Here is a 27071-nt window from a genome sequence, read left to right on the forward strand (position 1 = left end):
GTGATGTCTGTGAATCCCAGCATCCGACAACATCTCTCTTCTTGGTCTCAGTTTGGGAAGGAGTGAGCCTGACCCCTTTCTCCTGGCTCAGGCCAGCCCAAACTAGCACCTCCGTCCTCATCACCGCAGGTGTGTGATGCCCCACCAGGACCTACCCTCATGCAGAAGCAGATGCTCATGGTGCATGTTAAGGCTCAGGATTTTATGTCTCTGTTCCACTGTCTTCTTATGCCAGCGGGATCACCAGGCAGGGGAGAGGCTTCCAAAGAGGAGAATGTTTGCGGCAGGTCCAGCATAAACATTTACTTTAGCGTACACTGAGTGGAGGGGGGAGGGCAGAGGCACGCAGCTGCTGGGGGGGCCAGGAACACTCACAGGAGAGGAATGCCAAAAGAATGCAAGCAGAACAGCTAACCATGTTTTCCCTGTTGCAGGCTTCGGGACCCATGTTCCCGTCCTGGGTCAGAGTGAGCAACGAACCCCCGTCAGACCTCCCTGGTTCTCCCACCCCGATTCCAGGGGGAACAGGGACATGGGAAAGCCTGGCCTCAGTGCCCCAGCACCCTGCTAGCCAGGGCTGGTGGGTAGTTCCCACACAGCCCTGGTGTGCGGCTGACATGGGCTGCTGCTCAGGCCTAGGCCTACTATTCACAACACACACACCAGCTGGTCAGTGCAGGGGCGGGAAAAGGACTAAAGAGCCGCAGTGATAGCTGAGAATAAATAAACAGCCACTGAGCCAGGCTGTGGGGCCTGGCCTGCCCAGCAGTATAGTCTTGTCATTCCACACACCTGGTCACATCTCTGAGCGTCAGTGCCAGGCTGCAGCAGGGGGCTCAGCATGTGACCCTCCAGTGCCTTTCCAGAGGTGCTGGAACAATGTGTACAGTGGGGGTGCTGAGAACCATTGAACGAAACTGCAAACCATGCATATGATGGAAACCACTTCAAGCCAGGGGGTGTGGCAGCTCCCCCCAGCACCCCTAGTTCCAGCACCTATGGCCTTTCTGCTCCTTTGCCCAGCTTTCAAAGCCTGCTGTTCTTATCCCATCGCACTGGTTCAAGACTGGTCATGGCTCTGTCCCTCTGAACGAGAAAACGGGTGGTGGGAAAGAACCAGAAATGCCCCCTGGGCTTGGCCACACCCAAAGAAGAGCCTGTTCACTGGGGGCCGGACCTACCCAGGCCAGTGCAGCAGCAAAGGTGTTTTTCGATGGCTCCTGGCAGCCTGTGCTGTGACTTGGCTAGTAGGTCACACCACGGTGGTCAGCAGGAACGAACCTGAGGCCTTCAGCATTAAAAGCCCTGCACCGCCAGAGCTCTCTCCTTCCCATGTTAGACATGAGCTGCAGAGTCACCGCAGTGGCCACTAGAGGAAGACATGATTGTAAGCACTTAGCTAGTGAAGGCAGCTGAGCCCAAGTTCCCACTAGTGTGGATGGGAATTAGGGGTGCTGGAGGGAGCCTGACAGGTTTCATCGCTCCTGAGTTTGCTCGCACACCATGTAATGGGGTAGCTCGTTCCCCAGCAAGCCAAACAGCCACATCCTCAGCATAGTCCCTTCCTCAGAGTGGACAAGGCCCCTGACTTCTCCCTCTTCAGTGGCTCCGTGGCTCCCTTTAGGACAAGTGAGACCTGGGTTCTCCACCTGCTTTCTCCCCATCCCCTCCACAGTCCCAAGGGAGGTGCATCTGCAGGGAGCAGGGCGAGCCCTACAGAAAGGGAGGATAGTAACAGAGAACTTGAGATGGACAGAAAGAAGGAAAAGGAGCTGTTCAGGAAAGGGAGCCAGGTGGGTTCAGCTTATCGCTGGCTACCCAAGCAAGGCTGCCCAGGGATTCAAGAGCACACTTAGCACATGCCTTCCAGAGTGGAGGGAGGGGAAAGAATTTAGAACACGTGAGGGAGGCTAAAGGAGAAGGCCAGGCGTGTCTGCAGGATCAGGCTGTCCTGACAGGATGTGCACTAAGGAGTCCAGGAGGACTGTGGGATCTGGAAGGGAGGAGGATGTTGCTGAGGGGGGTTTTAATGTTATTTGTATTGTTTCAGATTCCTTGGTATCATCGCAGAACACAGCCATGCTTGGAAAGGAAACAGCCCTAGGAAGGCGGAAATCACTTACCGCCAAGGAGGGAATCACATGGATACCATGACAGGAGTGCTCTGATTCTGCACCAAGCCCTCTTCCTTATGGCACTGGGCCTAACCCTGCTCTGTTGGGTCTCTACTCCCCGAGGGTCTGTCCCCAGAGTGAGCTCAGGGCAGTGTGAGGAAGGATGGCAGCACATGGCCCTGTACACAGCGCTCCAAGACAGTCAGGGTTACAGAAATCTGATCCCCCTCCCTTCCGGCACCTGGTGTCCAGTTACCCCTATGGCAAGTGTCCGGCTAATCTTCACTGAGTCCTTCAAGGCCATAAATGTGTCACCCTCCTGTGTGGTCTTCTAGTAGGGCCCAATCCTGCAGTCACCACCAGGCAAAATCAGTGGGACTCAACACAACAATAAGCACTATGGCCGGATGTATCATAGGATCGGGCCCCTGTAATTTCACTGTGGGGCTGGCTGCATGTAGCATCTGGCACAGCACCAAAGCAATGTTAGAACCAGGGTATGGGGCTCTGGAGAGAGAGCAGGCTGGAGGAGGGGACAGAGACAGCCATCTGGGGCAAGCCCTGGCAAAGCAAACCTCCCCTGCAAGCTGGGCCACTACCTGCTGCGTCCCTGGGCAGGGTAGTTGCTTATTGAGGACCCGATCCTGAAGGCACTTGCACAGCCGGGGAGCCTCGCTGGCTTGAGCTCAATGGGAGGGAGTGCTGCTGGGCAGGGGCTTGCAGGATCGGACATTTGCCCCAGTCCCAGGCTGGGAAGCGCCTCACACACCCCCGGGCTCGGTCGGGGCGCAGAGGGCGCAGCATTTATGTCTCCGCGGATCTCAAAAGGCGGCACAAACACTCCCTCCCCCCCGACCGGGCAGGGGGGATCCCTGGCGCCGCGCCCCCAAGTGTCCCCGGCGCCGGGGGAGGGAGCGGCCCGGCAGGCCCGGCGCTACAGCCAGCCCACACCCCTCCCTCGCCGCGGGGTTGGCTCGGGGAAGTCCCGCCGGCCGGAGCAGCCTGGACTCCGCGCTGCGCGCACCGAGCCTGGGCCAGGCAGGGCGCTGCGCTGCCCTGCCCTGCGCTGGGCACCGGCGCCCCGGCCATGCCTTTCTACCGGCGCACGGTGCTGCCCCGCAGTCTCTGCCCCAGCCGCGCCGCGCTGCAGCTGGTCGAGCTGCGGGACGTCTGCAGCCTGGCCTCGCTCACCCTGCTCCGCCAGCTCGCCGACTTGTGCGGCCACTCGCTGGCGCTGCTCGGCGAGATCGAGGGGCACCTGCTGGCGCTGGGGCGCCGGGCCGGCCGCCTGCGCCACCGCATGAGCCGCCTGCAGGGGCTGCTGCACGGGCGCCCTCACCCCCGAGCTCCAGGTAAGAGACCGGGAGGCGGGGAGGCTCCTGCGTCCCCAACCCTCCGACAGCCCCTCCCCGGCCACCGCGCCCCTGGGGAGCCCCGGACCCGAGCCCCCTCGCCGTTCCTCTTCTCTTTCGGGAGCTGTTTTCCTTTAAAAGCAACTTCCTCTCTCCTCTCCCCATCCCCCGCGTCCGCCGCCCCTGCCCAGCCGCCTCGCGGTTCTCCTTCGGCCGGGGAATGAATCTCTCTTCCAGCTTGGCCGGGCAGAGCTGCCGCCAGCTCTGTTCCTCTCTGCCCCTTGGAAGGCGGGACCCTGCTGGGTCCACACGTCCCCTGCCGAGGGGCTATTCCCCGACGGTTCCCCGGGCTGACGTGTGGCTGCCCTGAACGCTGGACTCGTGGGCATGGCTGAGCCCTAGTGGTGCTGGGCACGGCGTAGGAGGTGGCACAGGGGTGTGCCTGGGTCCGAAGGGGTACGGCTGCATGCAGCACGGCGGGGGCACCCGTGGCCTCCTGGGGAGGGCTAGTTGTCATTTCTCCCCTAGACCTAGCACTCAGGGCCTTGGCACCTATCCCTTTATGAGGTTTCCTGGCCTGGTCCTGGCTTCACCCATAGTCTCTGTTGGAGCAAAGCTGTTACGTTCTGGTGACTAGCCTTCGAGATTTGTTAACCTGCTTTAATTTGTAAAGTGATTAATGTAAAACCTGGAACTGTGTCTGGTGTGGCTAAAAGCAACTGCACAATCCAGTTACTGATCTCCAGGAAGGTGCTGCTCCCAGTGTCACCTCCATCCGGTACTGGCTTTATGATTATTTCTGTATAGTATTCAGCTATCCTGTGGGAACTGGGCTCCTTGAAGTCTCTGTCTGATTGTCCTAAGAATTTACCCTATCACCTGTTGTGGCTCTAGTACAGGGGTGGGCAAACTTTTTGGCCCCGGGGGCCACATCTGGGTATGGAAATTGTATGGTGGGCCATGAATGCTCACAAAATTGGGGGTTGGGATGCAGGGGGGCATGAGGGCTTCGGCTGGGGTTGCAGGCTCTGGGGTGGGGCTGGGTGTGAGGGGTTGGGGATGCAGGAGGTTGCTCCGGGCTAGGACCCAGGGGTTCAGAGGGGGATCAGGATGGGGCAGGGGGGTTGGTGCACAGGAGGGGGTCATGGGTGCAGGCTCTGGGCGGTGTTTACCTCAAGCAGCTCCTGGAAGCAGGGACACGTTCCTCCTTCGGCTCCTACGCAGAGGTATGGCCAGGCAGCTCTGCGGGCTGCCCTATCCGCAGGCGCTGCTCCTGCAGCTCCCATTGCCCTCAGATCCCAGCCAATGGGAGCCGCGGAGGCGGCGCTTGGGGCAGGGGCAGCGTGCGGAGCTCCCTGGCTGCCCCTACGTGTAGGAGCAAGAGGGGGGACATGCCACTGCTTCCGGGAGCTGCGTGGAGCTGAGTGGGGCAATGCCTGCTGCCACTCCCTGGCTGGAGTGCCGGAGCAGGGCTTGCCCTGGACCCCGCTCCCCAACAGGCACTCGAAGGCTGAATTAAAACATTTGAAGGGCCGGATGCGGCCCCTGTGCCGTAGTTTGCCCACCCCTGCTGTAGTACATGAGCGCCTTCTGTGTTGTCAGTAGCAATAGCAAAGTCTCTAATGGGCTTAGTTGTGTCTCTCACCCTTCCCCTTTTTTCAGTGAAAGCTCTTCTACGGTCGGGGTGGAGGGCTTGTTTCCGAGGGATGTTGATGGGTGTTTTTTGAGCACAGGAAGCGGCAGTGCTGGAGGTGGCAAAACTGCCCATGATTTATGTGGGGGCAGGACTGGCCCCTTAGCCCCGGGCTCAGTCCCGCCAGGAAGGAAATCGCATGAGGATTCAAGTGTTGCCCTAGTAAAATCCAAGGGACAGGGCATTGCCCAAGGCGGCTCTGGGGCATCCTAGCCCATGCAATCAGGCAAAGCTGCTGGTGCTGGGAGCAGGGCGAGCAGTGGGAACAGCCTAATGTTTGTTAGTGTGTTGGTGGCCATGTAGATCCGCTGTGTGCTCTGTCATGCTGGCACACGCCCAGAACACCCACGCACCCTGTTCTGGGAGATTGGCAGGACACCCGCCGCTCATCTCCAGGAAGGGCAGGGCCTGCAAAGCCCCATCTGCTCTTTCCTCACTGGCAGTGGAGCTGCATTGGGCCTTGCACAGGTACACACTATGCTCAGACTTTGTGCCTTCCTCTCACGCTAGCACCTGACACCCATCCATCATGCTGGCAACGCCATCTCAGTGAGCGACTGATACACTTACGCTGACGATTCCGATTTGCAGCTTGGCTTTCGCCTTCCAATTCTAGTTCCCAACCTACCTTTACGTGATGTCAAGTGTCTCACTACATGGAAGAGGGAGACGCGCAGGTGTTCCAACACTATCCGGCGCCTGTCCTGCCCCATAACATACCCAGGACCCTGGGCACCTCTCGCCCAGTGCAGTAGCAAGGCCTAATGCGGGTGGGCTGAGGACAGAGCAACAGCAGCAGCCTGAATCCTGCCTTTCCTTGACAGTTGTCCAAACACTGGGCATTTTCCAGGCTGCTGGCCAAATGAACGCAGTACAGGGAGCTCCTTAGATCAAAGCACTGCTAGTGACTCCACAGCAAGGTGTGTACTGTAGCTCTGAGTGTTAATGCTCTGTCTGCACTGCTGGGCATCCATGCAGCCCTGTCCTGCCATGCCCCGGGTGCAGCATAAGGCCTGGGCTGGATTTTATGGGGCTGGTTACTTCCCAGGTTGTCCCAAAGCCCTGGTGTGGAACATGGAGGTAAACTTCTCCCATAGACAAAGCCCAATCTAAATCGCTCTCTTTAAAGACTCTAAGGTCCCATCTTTAGGTATTCCACCTTTAGCTAAGGGCCCTCTTCTACTAAGGAGGACAGATTTTTGCTGGAGTCTTGTGCTGCTGCTTAAAATGGCAAGTTGTACTCTATTTGTCCTGTGTGCCCCATCTGTTCTCTTCTGCACTGGAGCTCTACCAGTGGGTTTGTTTTTATAGTGCTTTTATTTTCACTTTCAAATACTAAGTTTTGGCACAAATGTCTGTGTTGGGGTAGAAATGGGCAGTGTGTTTTGGAGGAGTTTAAATACACTCATTTAAGGTTTGCTTGTAAAGGTTTCTTTGAAAATACTTCTTAAACTTGTGTCAAGAGCATTCCCTCTGCAGACTCTGTGCTTTCGTCAGGCCCTTTGGCAATGGTTGTGCATTTTGTGTTTTCCGCATTCTCTTGCATGTGCTGCCAGGATCCTGCAACTTGTTTCCTGTATGCAGAGAGCAAACCAAAGTTTTCAGAGTTGGCCTTTGAGACACGTTTGTGTTGCAGACACTAGCGTGATAATTAAAAAAGCTACCAGGGCAAGCAGAGACAGAGGCCAAAAATCCTGCATCTTGGGTACAAGCTCTGAGGCAAAGGGTTGATAGATTAATAGATTTTTAAGGCTAATAGCCATTACGGTCATCTAGTCTGATGTCCTGCATAGCACACGTCAGAGAATTTCACTGAGTAGTTCTTGCATCAGAACTCTGATATGCTGCATTTAATTCCAGTGGACCAGGTGAGATTGACCCCAGCCAGTGAGGGTGAGCAGAGGATGCCCTGTGGGCTTAGCAGTCTAACCTATCTTGGGCCAGAGGAGATTCAGACTGTGGTATTGGAGCCTGTCAGCGTTGGCATGAGACAGCCACATCCAGCCCAAAAGATTCTTTTTTAAATTTCTTCTTATAAAGGCAGGTGACCGGCTTGGAGCAGCCTCAGCCGCTGGGGACGGGGATGCTGGGTGTGGAGGTTGCCAGTGCCGCACTGGAGAGCTGCTTGGTGAGGGAGTGAAGGCACCTAGGAAGCATGAGCCTGCTGCTGTGTCCCTGCCTTCAGGAGGACCGGGGAGGTAGGAGGGCTGGGCTGGGCTCTCATTCACTGGGGGAGGAGCAGGGAAGCAGGCAGGACTGTGGGAAACTGGAGAGAGGGCTGGCAGCTGCACGTGTGTGACCCTGTCCCTCACTAGTTCTAGGGATGAATATTCGGACGGTGGTGGAGTCAAGACCGGGCTGTCTCTGGATTGGCTCTGATCACCGCACTTGGCTTTGCAGTCAGAGTCGAGTCACCGCCGCTCTATGTCAGAATTGCACAGCGTGTCAGTCATGAGGCCAAGCCACTTGCAAGCATAGGCGCGATGGCACTTTCTGCATACATGTGTGCATGGTGGTGGATCCTCTCCTGCTAGTGGATGATCACGTTGTAGCCATGACCAGTTCAGCTTATACCACCTGTGTCCCGCCAGGAGGTTGCGACCATTTCTCATGGATGGGGCTTGCTCCCATGACCCAGGCCTTTATCACCTGAGACGAAGCAGTGCAATGCTTAAGAACATAAGGACAGCCATACTGGGTCAGACCAAAGGTCCATCTAGCCCAGTATCCGGTCTTCCGACAGTGGCCAATGCCAGGTGCCCCAGAGGGAATGAACAGAACAGGTAATCATCAAGTGATCCATCCCCTGTTGCCCATTCATGGATTCTGGCAAACAGAGGCTAGGGACGCCATCCCTGCCCATCCTGGATAATAGCCATTGATGGACCTATCTTCTATGAATGTATCTAGTTCTTTTTTGAACCATGTTATAGTCTTGGCCTTCACAACATCCTCTGGCAAGGAGTTCCACAGGTTGACTGTGCATTGTGTGAAAAAATACTTCCTTTTGTTTGTTTTAAACCTGCTGCCTATTAATTTCATTTGGTGTCCCCTAGTTCTTGTGAGCTAGAGTAGGAGAAGGAGTAAATAACACTTTCTTATTTACTTTTTCCATACCAGTGATGATTTTATAGACCTCTATCATATCCACCCTTAGTCGTCTCTTTTCCAAGCTGAAAAGTCCCAGTCTTATTAATCTCTCCTCATGTTTCTGGGTGATGCTGCATTTGGGGTCAATCCAGCAACCTTGAACTGGTGCGGAATGCAGCATCTTCGTGCTATGTGGCACCTCTCAATGCTCCGTGATCCTCACTGGGCTGGCTCCTGGCTTCCGGCTGGAGATTAAGTTGCTGGGTTTGATCCCTGAAACCCTAGGTGGCCTGGGACCTGCCTAGTGGACCTGCCTCCCTGCCCAAGCCGTGCTGTCAGCAGCAGAGGTCATTGAACTCGATCCCCTTGTTGTAACAGGCAGGGTCTGCAGGCAGAGTGCTCTCTGCAAGGGTCCCGTCCTTCAGAGTTCTCCGGCTCCCAGGGTCTGAAATAGACTCAGTCTGTAGGTCTGGCGGGCTCACTGCCAAGCCCATCTGTTTGAGCAGGTGTTGGCGGGGGAGAGGGCAGGGAAGGTGGGTTTTGGGGGTAAGGCGGAGTGTGCTAGGGGTATGACTCACATAGCTGGGGAGGAGCGGGGCGAGGGGGCAGGGAGGAGAATGCTGCTGCTTTACAGGGTTTATGCTCTAACTCCTGCCTTGCTGTGGTTTTAGATGTGGTGTCGCAGAGCCCAGGGCGTCAGACGGGGTCCTTGGAACGGAGTTTCTTTTGGAACAAACTTGTAATATAAAAGCCCTGTGTACGTCGTGTGTGTGTGTGTGTGTGTGTGTGTGTGTGTGTGTGTGATGTAATCAGGCAGCTGCTGTTCTTGGGGTTAATATCCCTTGTCTGCAGATGTGATTGCTTTCTTAAGGCTGACAATCAAGATAAAGAGTATAGATCTGAACTAATCCAATCTCCTTTCTGTTGTTACTAACTCAGACTGTTCAAACGGAAGGGATCCAAGTCACTGTGCACATTCCCTGATCTCCATTCATGATTTCTAAACCTTCTGTCACTTTCACCACTGAGGCTGTTTGCTTGGTTTTCGTACTTCATTCAGCCCTGAGAGGGAATCTGATTGGTGAGTTTCTTGGCTGTTCCTAGTCAATCTGGTGTAACTCCTTCCTACTCTCTGGAAGGATGCTGAGGTATCTGGGAATTTATGTCACCCGGAGGGAGCACTGAAATCCCAGCCTCTCTCCCACTACCTTTATTTCAGTAAAAACCCTAAAACGTGAAATCATTTCTATTGATGTTGGTTTGGGCAGTTTTGTTTTTCTAAAGCTCAAGCGTTTGGTATCTAGTTGCTGGATGCTTTTCAGAGAGCAGGAAGGCCGCCTGTAACTCTGCTAGCATCCCAGCAGTGCAGTAGGAACAGGTGAGAGCTCCAGCATGTCCAGAAATGCTGTACACAAGACGGTGTTGCTGTCTGTATGTTGCCTGAATTAGTAATGAGCCCAGGGGGCCAAGGTGTTTGATTGCAATGCAAAACCTTCCATCTTCAAAGCATGCCTCTTGGTTTTATACCCCAGTGTCCCATCTTGAGGAGGAAGCGCTGGGTGGGAAGTGCGGGGTTCTCTTTTCAAAACAGAGTAGAAAGAACATGTGTTGCTTCCAAAAAACACAGGAAACCATCTCCCTAGGCCACGTTCTGATACACTTGAATAGCACCAGGGATTTCAACAGGACTATGCCAAGGCATGTACTGTGGACACTTAATCTATTTGATAAGTCATTTTCCTGGAACGCTCTTAGGAAGCAGGAGCCTTGCAGCTAAGGAACATGCCCTTCGGCTTTTGCTCCACTGTGCTAAAGAGCAGATTCTGCACCCCATTGCATCGTCAGTGACTCGGCCCTACAGCCCCAACAGACGGGAGTTTGAGGAGAGTTTTGTTCTCTGCACCCTAACCCACCGAGGGCTTTATGCACTGGAGACCGAAACAGCTATCTTTTTATCTTTCCATATGATGCACCAATGTGCACCTCTGCCCTGCCTGTGCACTATTCCCAAAAGGGCAACATTTGAGAAATGAGTTTAGAAGCTCATTGTATGTGCCCTGTCCTGCATGGATTGGGGGCCTGAGGGGGGTGCTGGTGTGAGCTGCTGATTGACAGCTATGATGAATGAAGTCCTCCATGCACAGTGTAGATAGAATCAGGCAGGCAGGCAGCCCACTAAGCTTCCTGGCCATACTCCCAGCACGTGTACACTCTCACTCACCCAGTTCGGGAAGGAACCACCTCTAGGAGAGACAGGGGAGTTCATACAGCTTGCCCTGCATACACTCAGTTCCGTGCTCAGTCAGGCATTTGCTCCACTTCTGGTTTCTGGGAGAATCTCCAGAGATCTCTAGTGGTCAGTTTTTGTCACATCCTCTGGTTCTTAGCTGATCCCATATGGGAATAATCGGATATTTCTGTGGTGTTATACTGTGCATGTTTCTATCCAGATGCTGCAGAACTCTAATTGTAAAACAACAATCACCAAGTACTTGTGAAAAAGCAGGTGGTTTATCAGCCAAGCAGAGATTTAACAATGAGGTTCCCTCTCTTTTCCACTTGATCAGTTTCATACTAAACTTTATCTTCTTCACTTCTCCTAAAGATACTTCCATCCCTTTCCTGTGTGGCTGCTTGGCTCTCTGGGTCCTTCCTATAATTCGGATTCCCCATTAGTAGATATATATGGCAGATCAGAGAGATTCCAGAGGTTGTTTCCAGCAATCTGGACAATTTCATGTTCTTAGCTATGGGATCCAGTCCTCTTGTTACCCTGGTCCAGAATGGAAGTGCATGTGTGTGTTTCTGAAACTGCACTTAAGATTTCATTTGTGTGCCTCAATTGTCACTCCATCATGACTGTTCAACACACAACGGGAGAGCAAGGATCTGCTGCAGAGCTTGAATTCAGCCCACTAGTTAAGAGATCGAAATGACAGAATAGATGCATGGGTGCAGGAGGAAAGAATTGTGCTGCTGAAGGCCAAGCATTTAATCAGAACCAAAGACTCAGAAAAGGCAGGTAGCTGGTTCCACTACAGGGCTGAAGACACTGACTTTGTTTTTATTGTCACTGTTGCTTAGTAATGAGGCTTTGCACTGCTTACCCAATGATCTCAAAGCACTTTACAGACATTTGTTATCTCAGCAGTCCTGTCAATCTACCCACTTTACAGGCAGGGAAGCGAAGGCTCGGATAAGCTAACAGGCTTGCCCAGGGTCATGCTAGTTGGTGGCAGAGCTGGGACCAGAACCCAGGAATCCTGGCTCCCAGTGCTATGCTCTTGAGCCCTAGACAAAGCCTACTAGATGTGGGACTAGAACTCAGGACTTCTGACTCCGCCTCCAACCAGTAGCCTGCAGAGGATAGTTTGTGAGATGGAGGCTATTGTAACGTAATGAGTGCTATGCACTGGCTGAGTTGAAAAGCTGCAATCTGATTGACAGCCCTTCAGCCTGAACTCACCCTTTCAGAAAAGCATGGTGCCTTTAAGCCTCATGCTTTTACTGCAGGTTTCTGCTTGGCTGAGGTTCTGGTCTGCAGGCGGAGAAGCAGGTCCCTTGGCATTGGCTGTGTAACATGAATACCAGCAGCAGAGCAAGCCAGCCATTTGTCCCTCTCTCCCCACTGGAGTGACTGGGCACACAGATTGTCACAGACAAGCGCTTTAAACCCAAAGGCAGCCAGCCCCTAGGAGCCGTGGGGGAGCAGACCCCCAGTCTGTGCTCGCAGAGGTGAGCTGTTTACTGGTTTTGTAGAAAATACGTGATGTTTTGGCTGCCCTCTGACCTCCCAGCCTGGGCCTCGAAGCAAACATTTAAGCAAGCAGAGCAAGAACGAGGGGTCAGCTCCAATGCCCAAAAATGGCTGGAATATCCTCCAGCAGCCGTTCAAGACAGCCTCCCCCAGCCCTGCAGGGTGTGCACCCCAAGGCTAGGGGTAGTCAGGATGGGTTACCATTGGCACCCCTGGCTGGAACCCAGGTGGCTGGTAAATGGGTGACTGTGGAGGTTCTTCCCCAAAAATGCTCTAATTGGCTTTTCTTTAAAAAAAGAAATGGGGTGAGTGTAGTGAATGAATGACATGGAATAACTAACAGAGCCAAATACACCCCAAGCAAACACCTTGCCGACTTCCCCATACACTATCATCTCACCGCATGGCTCCCCTGCTGGTTTACTCCTGCCCAACCAGTTCTGCTGATGTCCCTCAGTCCCAGCCTGAAGCGTCCCTGCGATTCCAGATCTGCGCCTCCCTCCCTCCCCGACCCCCGCCTGTGCGCCTCACTTCCCCCTGCTATTACAGTCCTGTTCCCCAGGTCTGCTGTGCTCCTCACTTCCCCCTGCTACTCTAGTCCTGCCCCCCAGCTCAGCCTGTGCTCCTCACTTTCCCCTGCTACACCAGTCCTACCCCTCAGCTCCGCCTGTACTCCTCACTTCTCTCCTTGCTGCTGCCTATTAATTTCATTTGGTGACCCTTGGTTCTTGTGTTATGAGGAGTAAATACCACTTCCTTTTTTACTGTCTCCACACCAGGCATGATTTTATAGAATTCTATCATATTCCCCCTTAGTCATCTCTTTTTCAACCTGAAAAGTCCCAGTCTTATTAATCTCTCCTCATACGGAAGCCGTTCCATACCCCTAATAATTTTTGTTGCCCTTTTCTGAAGCTTTTCCAATTCCAACATATCTTTTTGGAGATGAGGAGACCACATCTGCATGCAGTATTCAAGATGTGGGCATACCATGGATTTATATAGAGGTAATATGATATTTTCTGTCTTATTATCTATCCCTTTCTTAATGATTCCCAACATTCTGTTCACTTTTTTGACTGCCGCTGTACATTGAGTGGATGTTTTCAGAGAACTACTTACAGTGACTCCAAGATCTCTTTCTTGAGTGGTAACAACTAATTTAGACCCCACCATTTTATATGTATAGTTGGGATTATGTTTTCCAATGTGCATTACTTTGCATTTATCAACATTGAATTTCATCTGCCATTTTGTTTCCCAGTCACCCAGTTTCATGAGAAACTATTTGTTCACTGGTAGAGATGAGGTGAACAGGCTGAGCTGGGATGAGCTCTACAAGTGTAAGGGCATGTAAAAAATGCTTTCATAAGATTGGGCAGTGGTTTTGGTGATACCTTCATGAACATGCAGTCCACTAATGCATATGAGCAGGACTGTAACTCTTCTCCAACTTTATGGTTCCTGCTTTTGTCTGTGACAAAAAAACTATCAGAACATCTCTGAAGATGGAGTTTTAACTCTTTGTTGTATTCTGGTCATTTTCTGAGCTACCCCTTCACTTCCATCAGGGTTTCAGAGGGTTGAAAATGTGTTTCAAATGTCATATAGAAGGGTGCTCTTCAAATGTGTCTAGGCCACACCCAGCACAGACGGGGGCCCTTATCTATTTTTAAGACTTAAATTATTCTTAAAGGTTTTTTAAATTTAAATAGTCTGTCAATTAATCACAGTTAACTCACACGATTAACTCAAAAAAATTAATTGCGATTTAAAAAATTAATCGCAATTAATCGCATTGTTAAACAATAGAATACCAATTGAAATTTATTAATTATTTTGGATGTTTTTCTACATTTTCAAATATATTGATTTCAATTGCAACACAGAATACTAAGTGTACAGTGCTCTCTTTAGATTATTATTTTTATTACAAATATTTGCACTGTAAAAATGATAAATAAAAGAAATAGTATTTTTCAATTCACCTCATACAAGTACTGTAGTGCAATCTCTTTATTGTGAAAGTGTAACTTACAAATGTAGATTTTTTTTTCATAACTGCACTCAAACAAAACAATGCAAAACTTTAGAGCCTACAAGTCCACTCAGTCTTACTTCTTGTTCAGCCAATCGCTCAGAAAAACCAGTTTGTTTACATTTACAGGAGATAATGTTCCCTGCTTATTATTTACAGTGTCACCAGAGAGTGAGAACAGGTGTTCACGTGGGACTTTTGTAGCCGGCATTGCAAGGTATTTATGTGCCAGACATGCTAAACATTTGTATGCCCCTTCATGCTTCGGCCACCATTCTAGAGGACATGTTTCCATGCTGATGACGCTCGTTAAAAAATAATGTATTAATTACATTTGTGTCTGAACTCCTTGGGGGAGAATTGTATGTCTCCGTCTCTATTTTACCTGTATTCTGCCATATATTTCATGTTATAGCAGTCTCGGATGATGACTCAGCACATGTTATTAATTTTAAGAACACTTTCACTGCAGATTTGACAAAACGCAAAGAAGGTACCAATGTGGGATTTCTAAAAATAGCTACAGCACTCAACCCAAGGTTTAAGAATCTGAAGTGCCTTCCAAAATCTGAGAGGGACAAGGTATGGAGCATGCTTTCAGAAGTCTTAAAAGAGCAACACTCCAATGTGGAAAATACAGAACCCGAACCACCAAAAAAGAAAATCAACCTTCTACCGGTGGCAACTGACTCATATGATGAAAATGAACATGCATCAGTCCATTCTGCTTTGGATCATTATCGAGCAGAACCCATCATCAGCATGGACGCATGTCCTCTGGAATGGTGATTGAAGCATGAAGGGACATATGAATCTTTAGCGCATCTGGCATGTAAATATCTTGCGACGCTGGCTACAACCGTGCCATGAGAACGCCTGTTCTCACTTTCAGGTGACATTGTGAACAAGAAGCAGGCAGCATTATCTCCTGCAAATGTAAATAAACTTGTTTGTCTGAGAGATTGGCTGCACAAGAAATAGGACTGAGTGGACTTGTAGGCTCTAAAGTCTTACATTGTTTTATTTTTGAATGCAGTTATTTTTTGTACATAATTCTACATTTGTAAGTTCAACTCATGATGAAGAGATTCCACTACAGTACTTGTATTAGGTGAATTGAAAAATACTATTTTTTGTTTTTTACAGTGCAAATATTTGTAATAAAAATAAATATAAAGTGAGCACTGCATGCTTTGTATTCTGTGTTATAATTGAAATCTGTATATTTGAAAATGTAGAAGACATCAAAAAATATTTAAATAAATGGTATTCTATTATAGTTTAACAGTGCTATTAATCACACGATTAATCATGATACATTTTTTAATTGAGCAATTAATAGCGATTAATTTTTTTAATCGCTTAACAGCCCTAAAGTTAAATGGTCATCAAAGAAGGTGTTACAATTTCTTCTTAACTATCTTTGTATAGGTGGGACTTGGCTTTCCGAGTCTGGTAAGGAGTTGGTAATACTCCAATGGCTTCTTCTGTTAGTAACCAGTTATAGCATCAAATGACCTTGCTCTATTTGTACATAGAACATCTTACTACTCACATACCAATGGTATCAGGCAGTTGTTATATATAGACTTGCATTTAGATACAAAATATTTGCAAATATACAACTCAGAAGATGCTTTTCTCACCTTAAGCATTTGAGGGATGATCACGGGGTTTGCCTTAAGTGAAGCCGGGAGTTAGAAGTAACCAACATCTTCCGTGTAGCATTTCCCTGTCCTAAATGTTCTTCCTGCCAGTTCAAGAATGCACGTACCCACGTGCACACACATGTATGCATACATGCACACCCATAGACATGCACACATACACACGTATGCGTGGACACACACATGCATGTGTGCACTTGCACACACACACGCACATGCATATGCACAATCCACCCATTTGTGAGCCCAGTGGCATTGCAGCATATCCTAGGAGTCAGGGATAGGAGATGTCCACTGCGTCCTGCTTGGGTTCCCTCCCTGCAGTGCAAGCTCTTGGCTGGGTCACAAACAGTGCTGGAGTCCTAAAGCTGGAAGGTAACTGCAGTGCCAGAGATCCCTGCTGGGCTGGCTTTCTAACACCTTGTCCCCCCACCTGACCCCCCACTGCTCTCTAGCCTGCCTCCCACCATACCCCACTGCTCTCTAGCCCTGCCCCCACTCCCTTGCTGCTCTCTAGCTCTGCCCTGTGCCCCCTGCTGCTCTCTAACCCTACCCCCATGCGCTGTCTGCTCTCTAACCCTACCCCCTGCTGCTCTCTAACCCAGGGCTGTGGGGGGAGGAGGGTCAGGTCGGGGGAGGGCACAGTATGGAGGGCGAGGGGGAGGGTTGTGGGGAGGGCAAGTCCGGATTAACTTTTTGTGGGCCCCCATGGGGCAAGGTGCAGGGGAGTGGGATGGTCAGTCTGCAGAGAGAAGGGCGGGCTGGGGGCAATGAGGGACAATGCGGCGGGAGCAACTCCGCTCTGCGCAGCCCAGCAGGAGGGCACTGTTTATGAACCTGCAGCTGCCAGACACACACTGGCCATCCCAGCCCTGTGCTGCCAGCATGCCCCTTCCCCTTGAGGGCGGGCCCGCACCACACCACACCGCCCCCCTGCCCAGTGCCCCAACCGTATGCCCAGCGCCCCTTCGCCCAGAGGCCTCCACCACAGATCTCTATGCCCAGCCCCCACCCCTCCCAGACACCTCCCCTGCTGGCCTCCAACCACGACTGCACAGCACACCACACCACTCACCCAGTGCCCCCTGCCCATAGACATCCCCACTGCCCACCATCTTCCTCACAGTCCCACCATCACAGCTGCACAGCACCCCATATTCCTGAGGGGATTCTGCACCAAAAAAATAAAAATTCTGTGCACAATATTTTAAAATTCTACAAATGTTGTCAATAAATAAATGTGGAGGCTCCAACATGGCAGCAGGGAGCACAGGCCACTAGTTGCAGGTAGGTGGGAGATTACCCTGCAGCCTCCCCCAACCCCATCCCGGGACAGGGACTCGGCAGTGAGGCTGCATCGACCCTGACACAGTGCAAGGGCCAGGTCTGCCCCAGAAACACCCTGGGGCCCTGCCCCTGTGCCAGGCGCACCGGCTGAGGGTGAGCAGGCTCAGCCCAGCAGCAGGATCCAAGTGCAGAGAAACTTAGTGGGGGAGGGATCCAGCTGTGGATAAGAGAGTTCTCTGTGGGGCAGTCCGGGTGTGGGTGGCTCAGTGGGAGATCTGGATGCACAGAAACTCATAGGGGGGTTCCAGGTGCAGGGGCAATGGGACTCTGCAGGGGAGCCAGGGAAAGAAGTTTGAGGCTCAGCAGGGGGAGGTCTAGGTGCAAGGGGGGTTCATTTGGATGGGGGTCCAGGTGCAGGTGGTTGGGGCTCAGTGGGAAGGGTGTCTGGGGGGCTCATCAGGGTTGTACAGATGCAGGGGAGGTCGGGCTTGTCAGGGTGAGGGTTTGATGGGCCTGCTTAACAGGGGAGCCCCAGCTTCTGCCAAGGGGATGCCGCATGCTGGGCTCCAGCTTCCCCCTTACCCCCGCTTCCCCATCCCCTTCTCTTCCCCATCCCATGCCCCTTCTCCACTGCCCCATCTCCACCCCACCCCCTTCCTTCCCCCCCGCCTCTTCCCTCCTGCCCCCGCTTCCCCATCCCCTTCTCTTCCCCATCCCATGCCCCTTCCCCACCGCTCAATCTCCTCCCCAGGCTTGAGGGGCAGGGGGGAAAGCACCCCCCAGCACGAGCCGGCGGAGCAGAGAGGGTTGGGGCCAGGTCACCCCACTTCCTGCCACCCAGTGATTGCAGGGCAGGCCCGACCCCGTATTCATGGGGTGGTCGGAAGTGGGGTGACCCGGCCACAGCCCGCTCCGCTCTACTCCCCTGGCTCCCAGCCTTGGGACTTGGGGAGCAGGGGGGAACTGCCCCCCCACACTGACCGGCAGCGCGGGTGTACTGGGTCACTCCACTTCTTGCCTCACTGTGAGTGCAGGGCGCGCCTGACCCCTGCTGCAGTCCCCCAGGATGCCTAGCTCAGGGGAAGGGGTGGAGTGGGGGTGGGGCTGAGGTAGAGCAGGGGTGGGAAGAGGTGGGGCGGGGGCAGCTTTCCTGGCTTGCTCAGCCGGCTGGGGGATCGGGCTGGCTGGGGCCCCTTCTGACTCTGGACCCAGCGCCATGGTAAACCCGGTACTGGGGGAGAGTGCCCTGGAGAGGGTGATGGAGCGCATTGTGGGATAGTACTGAAATGGTGTTCCAGTTCTTCTACCCCATGGGAAACCCCATGTAAACCGGACATACTGGGTACAGGAGAGATGTGGTAAATGTTCTTGGTAAAAACAGCAGGAGAAGCTCTGCAAACACCCAAGGCCTTTGGAAGAAGTGGCCACTTTTATGTGAACCCAGTTGTTTTGACAAAAAGCCAGTTCCTTGATAGAAAGTGCTTCCCCCCCTTCGCGGGAACAATGTTTCCTGGCTCCGGCCTCGCAAAGTTAATTTTCCCTGCCTTTCCATTATGGGAAGGCCAAAGCCAGTCCTCTGGTGCTATGAGGGAGGGGGCCCTTAAAGAAGCTGTCCAGCCCAGTCCCATGTGCAGATGAGTCAGTGCACTGCAAGCTCAGCATGCTCAGAGAAGAGCAAAGGAACCATGAGCAGAGCCCTGGCTGCTCCAGCTGCTTGGCTGAGCCAGCCCCAGCCAAGTCTGCCCTGCTGCTGCTATCACTGATTGTCCCTGGGCCAGGACCCTGCCTGCTTTTGGATGCCCCTCCCTTCCTGTCCTCTCGCAGGGGGCAGTGAAGAGCACTGTCAGGTGCCCTTCTGCACACACCAGTTCAAGGAAGCCCACTCCCAGCTGCAGTGTAGACATACCTTGGAGGCATGCAGTCAGGGTAAAGATCAGATGATGATATCAAACAAGTACCTACATACAGTCTTGCAGATAACGCCTTCTAGAGAATTATCCCTGACAGGCAGTTAAACAGCTACTCTACTTGTATTGAACTCTATTTGTTCTGTTTTTTAAATGATTCAAACTTGTTATCCCAGCAAGCATACAAAGCAGGGAAATTGAAAAAGAGCAGATGTGAGATCTGGCAAGTGTTAGCTGTTCAAACTACTAGACTGAAACGTGCCGGACATGCCTGCACTTTGGGGAAGATCTGTGCTAAGTGGGTTTCCTGGGGAATCCCTGGGGAGTGATTAATGCAAATTACACAACCCCAATTGTGCAAAACCCCAGCCTTTTGAAGCTATGCCCTGAGGAGAGGGCAACTGACTCGTGATTACCTGGGGATAACAGAAGCATGGTGGAGTAGTAGTCATGACTGGAGTTCAGGTATGGAAGGGTATGTGCTGCTTAGGAAAGACAGAAATAAAGGCAAAGGTGGCGGAGTAGCATTGTATATCAATGATGAGGTAGAATGTAAAGAAATAAGAGGCGATGGAATGGATAAGACCGAGTCTGTCTGGGCAAAAATCACATTGGGAAAGAAAGCTACTAGAGCCTCCCCTGGGATAGTGCTTGAGGTGTGCTATAGACCGCTGGGATTCGATTTGGATATGGATAGAGCCCTCTTTATTGTTTTTAATGCAGTAAATACTAATGGGAATTGTGTGATCATGGGAGACTTTAACTTCCCAGATATAGACTGGAGGACAAGTGCTAGTAATAGTAATAGGGGTCAGATTTTCCTGGGTGTGATAGCTGATGGATTCCTTCACCAAGTAATTGCTGAACCAACAAGAGGGGATGCCATTTTAGATTTGATTTTGGTGAGTAGTGAGGACCTCATAGAAGAAATGGTTGTAGGGGACAACCTTAGTTTGAGCGATCATGAGCTAATTCAGTTCAAACTAAATGGAAGGATAAACAAAAACAGATCTGTGACTAGGGTTTTTGATTTCAAAAGGGCTAACTTTAAAAAATTAAGGAAATTAGTTAGGGAAGTGGATTGGACTGAAAAACTTGTGGCTCTAAAGGTGGAGGAGGCCTGGAATTACTTCAAGTCAAGGTTGCAGAAACTATCAGAAGCCTGCATCCCAAGAAAGGGGAAAAAACTCATAGGCAGGAGTTGTAGACCAAGCTGGATGAGCAAGCATCTCAGAGAGGCGATTAAGAAAAAGCAGAAAGCCTACAAGGAGTGGAAGATGAGAGGGATCAGCAAGGAAAGCTACCTTATTGAGGTCAGAACATGCAGGGATAAAGTGAGAAAGGCCAAAAGTCAAGTAGAGTTGGACCTTGCAAAGGGAATTAAAACCAATAGTAAAAGGTTCTACAGCCATATAAATAATAAGAAAACAAAGAAAGAAGAAGTGGGACCACTAAACACTGAGGATGGAGTGGAGGTTAAGGATAATCTAGGCATGGCCCAATATCTAAACAAATACTTTGCCTCAGTCTTTAATGAGGATCTTAGGGATAATGGTAGCATGACAATAGGAATGAGGATATGGAGGTAGATATTACCATATCTGAGGTAGAAGCAAAACTCGAACAGCTTAATGGGACTAAACCGGGGGGCCCAGCTAATCTTCACCCAAAAATATTAAAGGAACTGGCACATGAAATTGTAAGCCCATTAGCAAGAATTTTTAATGAATATGTAAACTCAGGGGTTGTACCGTATGACTGGAGAATTGCTAACATAAGTCCTATTTTTAAGAAAGGAAAAAAAAGTGATCCAGGTAACTACAGGCCTGTTAGTTTGACATCTGTAGTATGCAAGGTCTTGGAAAAAATTTTGAAGGAGAAAGTAGTTAAGGACATTGAGGTTAGTGGTAATTGGGACAAAATACAACATGGTTTTACAAAAGGTAGATCGTGCCAAACCAACCTGATCTCCTTCTTTGAGAAGGTAACAGATTTTTTAGACAAAGGAAACACAGTGAATCTAATTTACCTTGATTTCAGTAAGGCATTTGATATGGTTCCACATGGGGAATTCTTAGCTAAATTGGGAAAGGTGGGGATCAATACGAAAATTGAAAGGTGGATAAGGAACTGGTTAAAGGGGAGACTACAGTGGGTCATACTGAAAGGTGAACTGTCAGGCTGGAAGGAGGTTACTAATGGAGTTCCTCAGGGATTGGTTTTGGGACCAATCTTATTTAATCTTTTTATTACTGCCCTTGGCACAAAAAGTGGGAGCGTGCTAATAAAGTTTGTGGATGATACAAAGCTGGGAGGTATTGCCAATACAGAGAGGGACCGGGATATCCTACAGGAAGATCTGGATGATCTTGTAAACTGGAGTAATAGTAATAGGATGAAATTTAATAGTGAGAAGTGTAAGGTCATGCATTTAGGGATTAATAACAAGAATTTTTGTTATAAACTGGGGACGCATCAGTTAGAAGTAACAGAGGAGGAGAAGGACCTCGGGGTATTGGTTGATCACAGGATGACTATGAGCCGCCAATATGATATGGCTGTGATAAAAGCTAATGCGGTCTTGGGATGCATCAGGCGAGGTATTTCCAGTAGAGATAAGGAGGTGTTAGTACCGTTATACAAGGCACGGGTGAAACCTCATCTGGAATACTGTGTGCAGTTCTGGTCTCCCCATGTTTAAGAAGGATGAATTCAAACTGGAACAGATACAGAGAAGGGCTACTAGGATGATCCGGGGAACGGAAAACCTGTTTTATGAAAGGAGACTCAAGGAGCTTGGCTTGTTTAGCTTAACGAAAAGAAGGCTGAGGGGAGATATGATTGCTCTCTATAAATATATCAGAGGGATAAATACCAGGGAGGGAGAGGAATTATTTAAGCTCAGTACCAGTGTGGACACAAGAACAAATGGATATAAACTGGCCATCGGGAAGTTTAGACTTGAAATTAGAAGAAGGTTTCTAACTATCAGAGGACTGAAGTTCTGGAATAGCCTTCGAAGGGGAGCAGTGGAGGCACAAGACATATTTGGCTTCAAGATTAATCTTGATAAGTTTATGGAGGGGATGGTATGATGGGATAACATGAATTTGGCAATTAATTGATCTTTGACTATTAGTGGTAAATATGACCAATGGCCTGTGATGGGACACTAGACAGGGTGGGATCTGAGTTACTACAGAGAATTCTTTCCTTGGTGTCTGGCTGGTTAGTCTTGCCCACATGCTCAGGGTTTAGCTGATCGCCATATTTGGGGTCGGGAAGGAATTTTCCTTCAGGGCAGATTGGCAGAGGCCCTGGGGGTTTTTCGCCTTCCTCTGCAGCGTGGGGGCACAGGTCACTTGCTGGAGGATTCTCTGCACCTTGAAGTCTTTAAACCAAGAGTTGAGGACTTCAATAGCTCAGAGATAGGTCGGTGGTTTGTTACAGGAGTGGGTGGGTGAGATTCTGTGGCCTGAGTTGTGCAGGAGGTCAGACTAGATGATCATAATGGTCCCTTCTGACCTTAAAGTCTATGAGTCTATGAGCGAAGCTGGATAAAGAACCAGCTGTGTTGTCCAGGTCAGACTGTTCCTGAGCTATAAGCTGACATGAACTTGTAACCAAGGGGGCAAACCCTTTTGAAAGACTGACACATACCAGAGCACTGTGGTGGCGTTGGAGGTGAAAATAGGAAAATCTATTTCACTAGGAGGGTGGTGAAGCACTGGAATGGGTTACCTAGGGAGGTGGTGCAATCTCCATCCTTAGAGGTGTTTAAGGCCCAGCTTGACAAAGCCCTGGCTGGGATGATTTAGTTGGGGTTGGTCCTTCTTTGAGCAGGTGGTTGGGCTAGATGACCTCCTGAGGTCTCTTCCAACCCTAATCTTCTATGAGTCTATGAAACCTCTGGTAAGCTTTTAGCATGCACGGAGGTTCTCTTCTTGTTTTAAAATGTTGTCTCTATAATGTTTTTTCCCTAAGAATGAAGGCAGTGTGCTCTGTGAAGGCTGGTTGGTAGCTGGTGTGCACAGTGGTAGCCCCTGGGCCTGGAGAAAGAGTTAACCACAGGGGCTGGACCCTGCTCCAACCTGCTGGCAAGTCACTGTGATGCGCAGAGGCGCTGCAAGTGTAAAGGGAGCGAGACCTGGGAAGCCTCAAGTAGGTGCCCTCAAAGGAGACTGTGGGAGGGGGTCAAAGGTGCAGTGAACCCTGAAACTGTGACAAGCTCCTCCTCATTACGGATCCTAATCCATCTACCTTATCTTCACTGCTTTAGATGGCCTCCGTCAACCCCGGAGCCACACACACCCATGCTTCAGGGCAGGGCTGTTATGGGGATGGGGAAACCGAGGCCCAGAAAGACTGAGGCATAGATCCCCAAAGGTATTTAGGGATCTAACTCCCACTGAAATCAATAGAAGTTCAGTGCCCCTATACCTTCCAGGGTCTGGTCCTGCGACCTGTGGAGGAGTCAGAAATTGTCACAGGCTAGTGCTCTAACCACAAGGCACCTGTCAGGTGCCCCACTGCTAGTCGGTGCGGAGGGACGTGTGCAGGCCTCACGCATGTAGAAGGGCAGGGCACGCGGGTGGGGGGGCATTGACCTTTCACTGCTAAGGCAGCTTGCTACCTTTCCGCATTCCGCCTGAAGGGAGAAAATAGTCCACTCAGCACACTTGGCCAGTTTCACTTCAGGGTGCCCAGCCCAGGCCTGTAGTGGGAGAGTTGCGGGGGAAGGTCTGGTTAGTAAAATTTTCATTGCAGGTACACCCCCTTGCCCCCATGGAAACAGGGTTTGTTCTGAGGTTCTGCAAAAACTTCTTCTGCCAGAACTTTGAGCCAACTTTGACGTGAAGTTACCCCTTCAACAAGCTTCCCACTGGTCCCAATCAACTCCCCCATGATCAACATGGGTGGATGTCCTTTGTTCCACCTCTGGGATGCTGTCCCTCCTCTCTCCTCTGTGCTGGGATCCCGGGGGGCATGGAGAGGGGCAGTCAGAGCAGAGCCAATTCACAGCAGCAAGTGAAGTGATGAGTCAGTTCCATGGGGTAGTCCCTGCCTCCGCCCCTCCCTGCAGAGCTGGGAGATAGCCGCTGATAAGTGGCCAGGCACCTGGAGAATGCAGCCGTAGAGGTCTGGAGACCTCTCTGCTTGTTGGTAGATGCTAACGAGGTTGTTGTGACCTCTGTGAATAGCTGGGCCCTCTGAAAAAACACATGCATCAGCAGTAATTGCACCTGCCATGGAAGGAGGCAGACAGCTGGTGTCTGCACACATGGTGCAGAGCCTGGTCCTGCTACTGTGCACCTGCGGCTGCTCTGCTGTGGGATGGGGAGACGGACTGGCCGCAAACTCCTGCCTCCTGTGCAGCTAGAATCCCAGCTGTTTCAACAGGCGGGTGCTGGCCCCCCAAGCACATTGTGCCCATCCCAGCTCACCAGCTTCTGCTGCATAGCTGGCCATAGGCCCCACCTCCGGCCTGGAGCAGGCTGCAGGTTATGCAGAGTGCAGCTCCCAGCATGCACGTCTGCCAGACTGCTGCATGTTGGGAGCTGTGCTCTCCACAGGCTGTGTGCTGCTCCGGGTTAAAGATTGGGAGCTGTGCTCTCCACAGGCTGTGCGCTGCTCCGGGTTAAAGATTGGGAGCTGTGCTCTCCACAGGCTGTGCGCTGCTCCGGGTTAAAGATGGGGCTGGAGCAGGCTCTGTGGAGAAGGTGGCAAGCTGGGTTTGGGGCACAACATGTGCGGGGGGCTGTACCTCCCTGAAAGGCTGTGCCTCCCCCCGCTTCTGCCTGGCTTGGGAGCAGGTCCCCTCCCCACTCGGTGCCTGTTTCCCATCGGATACTGACCCCGTTCCAGGGGTGTTGTGTGGCCTGGCTCTCTGATATCGGTGACGTGGGGTGAAGTATTGGGATAGCTGTGTTTTAGTCTGTATCCACAAAAACAACAAGGAGTCTGGTGGCACCTTAAAGACTAGAAGTGGGTTTTTTTACCCACGAAAGCTTATGCCCAAATGAATCTGTTAGTCTTTAAGGTGCCACCAGACTCCTCGTTGTTTTTGTGGGGTGAAGTGTATACTCCCCCCACCCCGCCCATCTGCCACCTCCTGGGCCACTCAGAGCGCTTGGCTCGCTTGCTCTCCAAGGGAAGGGGCTGCGGACAGGGCAGTGTGCCCGGGGGCCAGGAATGTTGGCCAGGGTTATGCTCACAGAGCCAGTGTGGGCCAGCAGTACCCGTGGCCTGGGGTGTTGATCTCTCTGGCGGCTGGGGTGCCATCAGTGCCAAGGCTCCTTAGCACAGGAGGAAGGTACCCCCTCTGTCTGAGGGGCGGGGGGAGCCTCGCTCCGACCTCGCCATCTGCACCATGGCTCACCCCAGGACAAGGGTCCCTGGCCCTCTCACCAGCCTTTGTCTGGGGGCTCTGCGCCCGGCCCCAGACCTGCCACAGGGAGCCTGGCCTCAGGACAAACACCAGAGGAGCATCCAGACTGGCCTCTCCCCATCTCGGTTCCCCCGTGTCCCCTGGCGCGCCAGGGCCAGGCAGCATGTGCAGCACAGGCACCGGCCCGGCAGTGAGCACAGACAGCATGCTCATAGCCCTGGGCAGCGCGGATGGGGCGTCTGCTCCAGGCGCTGTGGAGGAGAAGGCTCTTACACCACTTGCAGTGGGAGCAGGAGAGGGGGAGAGCGGAGCCCAGTGCTAAGTGTGCTGAGGGCAGCAAGGCAGGGGAAGGTTTTGAACTGGACCCTGAAATGAATGGGGGCAAGTGGAGCTGCGGAGTTGGTGGCTGCATATGTGGGCGGTGGACAGGCTGTGATGGTTACTGTTAACCCCGTAGATTGCAGCAGGGCCAGGGGCACCAAGCACCATCCAGGCCCAGATCCCATTGCACTGGGCGTGTGCCATGGTGGCTGGGCGTGGGGCCAGGGCAGGCTGCAGAGAAGGGGTGCTATGGGAGAAGTTGTGGCAGAAGTCTTGAGGCCCTGGGGGTCACAGGCAAATAGTGGGGGACAGGGCTGGCCTGGCTCCCATGCACAGGAGCTGTCAGGTTCCTGCCTATCAACTTGCTGCCCAGGTCCCTAGAGCAGAGCAGGAGGGAGAGGCCAGCTAGGCACAGTGACCCCCAGGCCTTGGGAGGGAGCCGAGCCTGTGTTCTCCCAAGACTGGAGCTAAGAGTCCGGGAGTGGGAGCAGCCGTGGGCCTCTCGGGGTTGGGCACGGCCGGAGGCTGCAGCTGGGTCGGGGGATTCCCCTGGCAGCCTCATGTGCCTCGCGGTTGCAGGACCCAGCAAGAAGGAAGGAAGAAACGCCACATGAATGAGCTGCAGCTCCCGGGAGGCCTCCCTGGCTGCTCACGGGGAGGGGGCTGCCCAGCTCCTAGCACTGGGGGCTAAGCTGACACCCCCACCAGTGCCAGCCAAACAAGGGGTGCGGTCACCGGACCCACAAGGATCCAGGGGAGGTGGCAGAAGGGGGTTAAACTGCTGGGCGAAATGCAGGCTGCCAGCAAGGCGAGTGTCGAGCAGTGAGATCTGAGGAGCAGTGTCCTTGGGGACATTGCTTGGGCCTGGGCAGAGCCCTGGGCATGACTCCAAGGGAGCAACCCTGCCCTGCTTGGTCCCTCCTGTCTGGGATGCTCAGTGAGGCTGTCCCAGACCAGAGCCCATGAGGCATGGGGGCAGCTGGCACAGAGCCCTGCATAGCATGGAGCGGGCAAGGGTGCCCCAGCAGGGAGGCTGCAGCGAGGGCCGAGCCCAGCAAGGTTTGTGTTCAGGGACAAGGCGATAACCACGGAGCCATGACTGCAGTACAGCCTCTACCACCCCGGGAGGGGCATGTGGCTGGGGGACTCTGCTGGGCGAGGGCAGGCAGATGAGTATGGGGCAGAGTTCAGGGCAGTGTTTGCAGCAGACACATCTGGAATGGGGAGAGCTGGGGGGTGGTTATTTTGTGAGAAGGGCAGGGGTGGGCATGTGCAGTCTGGGCAGCACTGGGGGTATGGGCAGAGATGCATGGTCAGGGCAGTGCCAGGAGAGATGGACACATGTGGTCTGGCCAGTGCTATGAGGTTGGGCTCACGGGTGCGCTCTGGGCAGCGTTGGGGCAGGGGGGTGGGCAGAGACGCACAGTCTAGGAAGTGCCGGGGGTGGGCATGTGAGC

General features: G+C 52.1%; 1 protein-coding gene across 2 annotated transcripts in view; it reads left to right on the forward strand.

Annotated features, from left to right (window-relative positions):
- The first annotated feature begins 2953 nt into the window (after window positions 1–2953).
- NHSL2 (NHS like 2) overlaps window positions 2954–27071 on the forward strand; it is a 151749-nt gene continuing 127631 nt past the window's right edge. For both annotated transcript variants that reach the window (XM_073360617.2, XM_073360618.2), the window contains exon 1: window positions 2954–3466. In XM_073360617.2, the coding sequence (XP_073216718.2) occupies window positions 3202–3466 (265 nt within the window). In that variant the 5' untranslated portion in view covers window positions 2954–3201. The remainder of the gene's footprint in view (window positions 3467–27071) is intronic.

Source organism: Lepidochelys kempii, chromosome 9 (genome assembly GCF_965140285.1).
Source record: "Lepidochelys kempii isolate rLepKem1 chromosome 9, rLepKem1.hap1, whole genome shotgun sequence".
Classification (NCBI taxonomy): Eukaryota; Metazoa; Chordata; order Testudines; family Cheloniidae; genus Lepidochelys; species Lepidochelys kempii.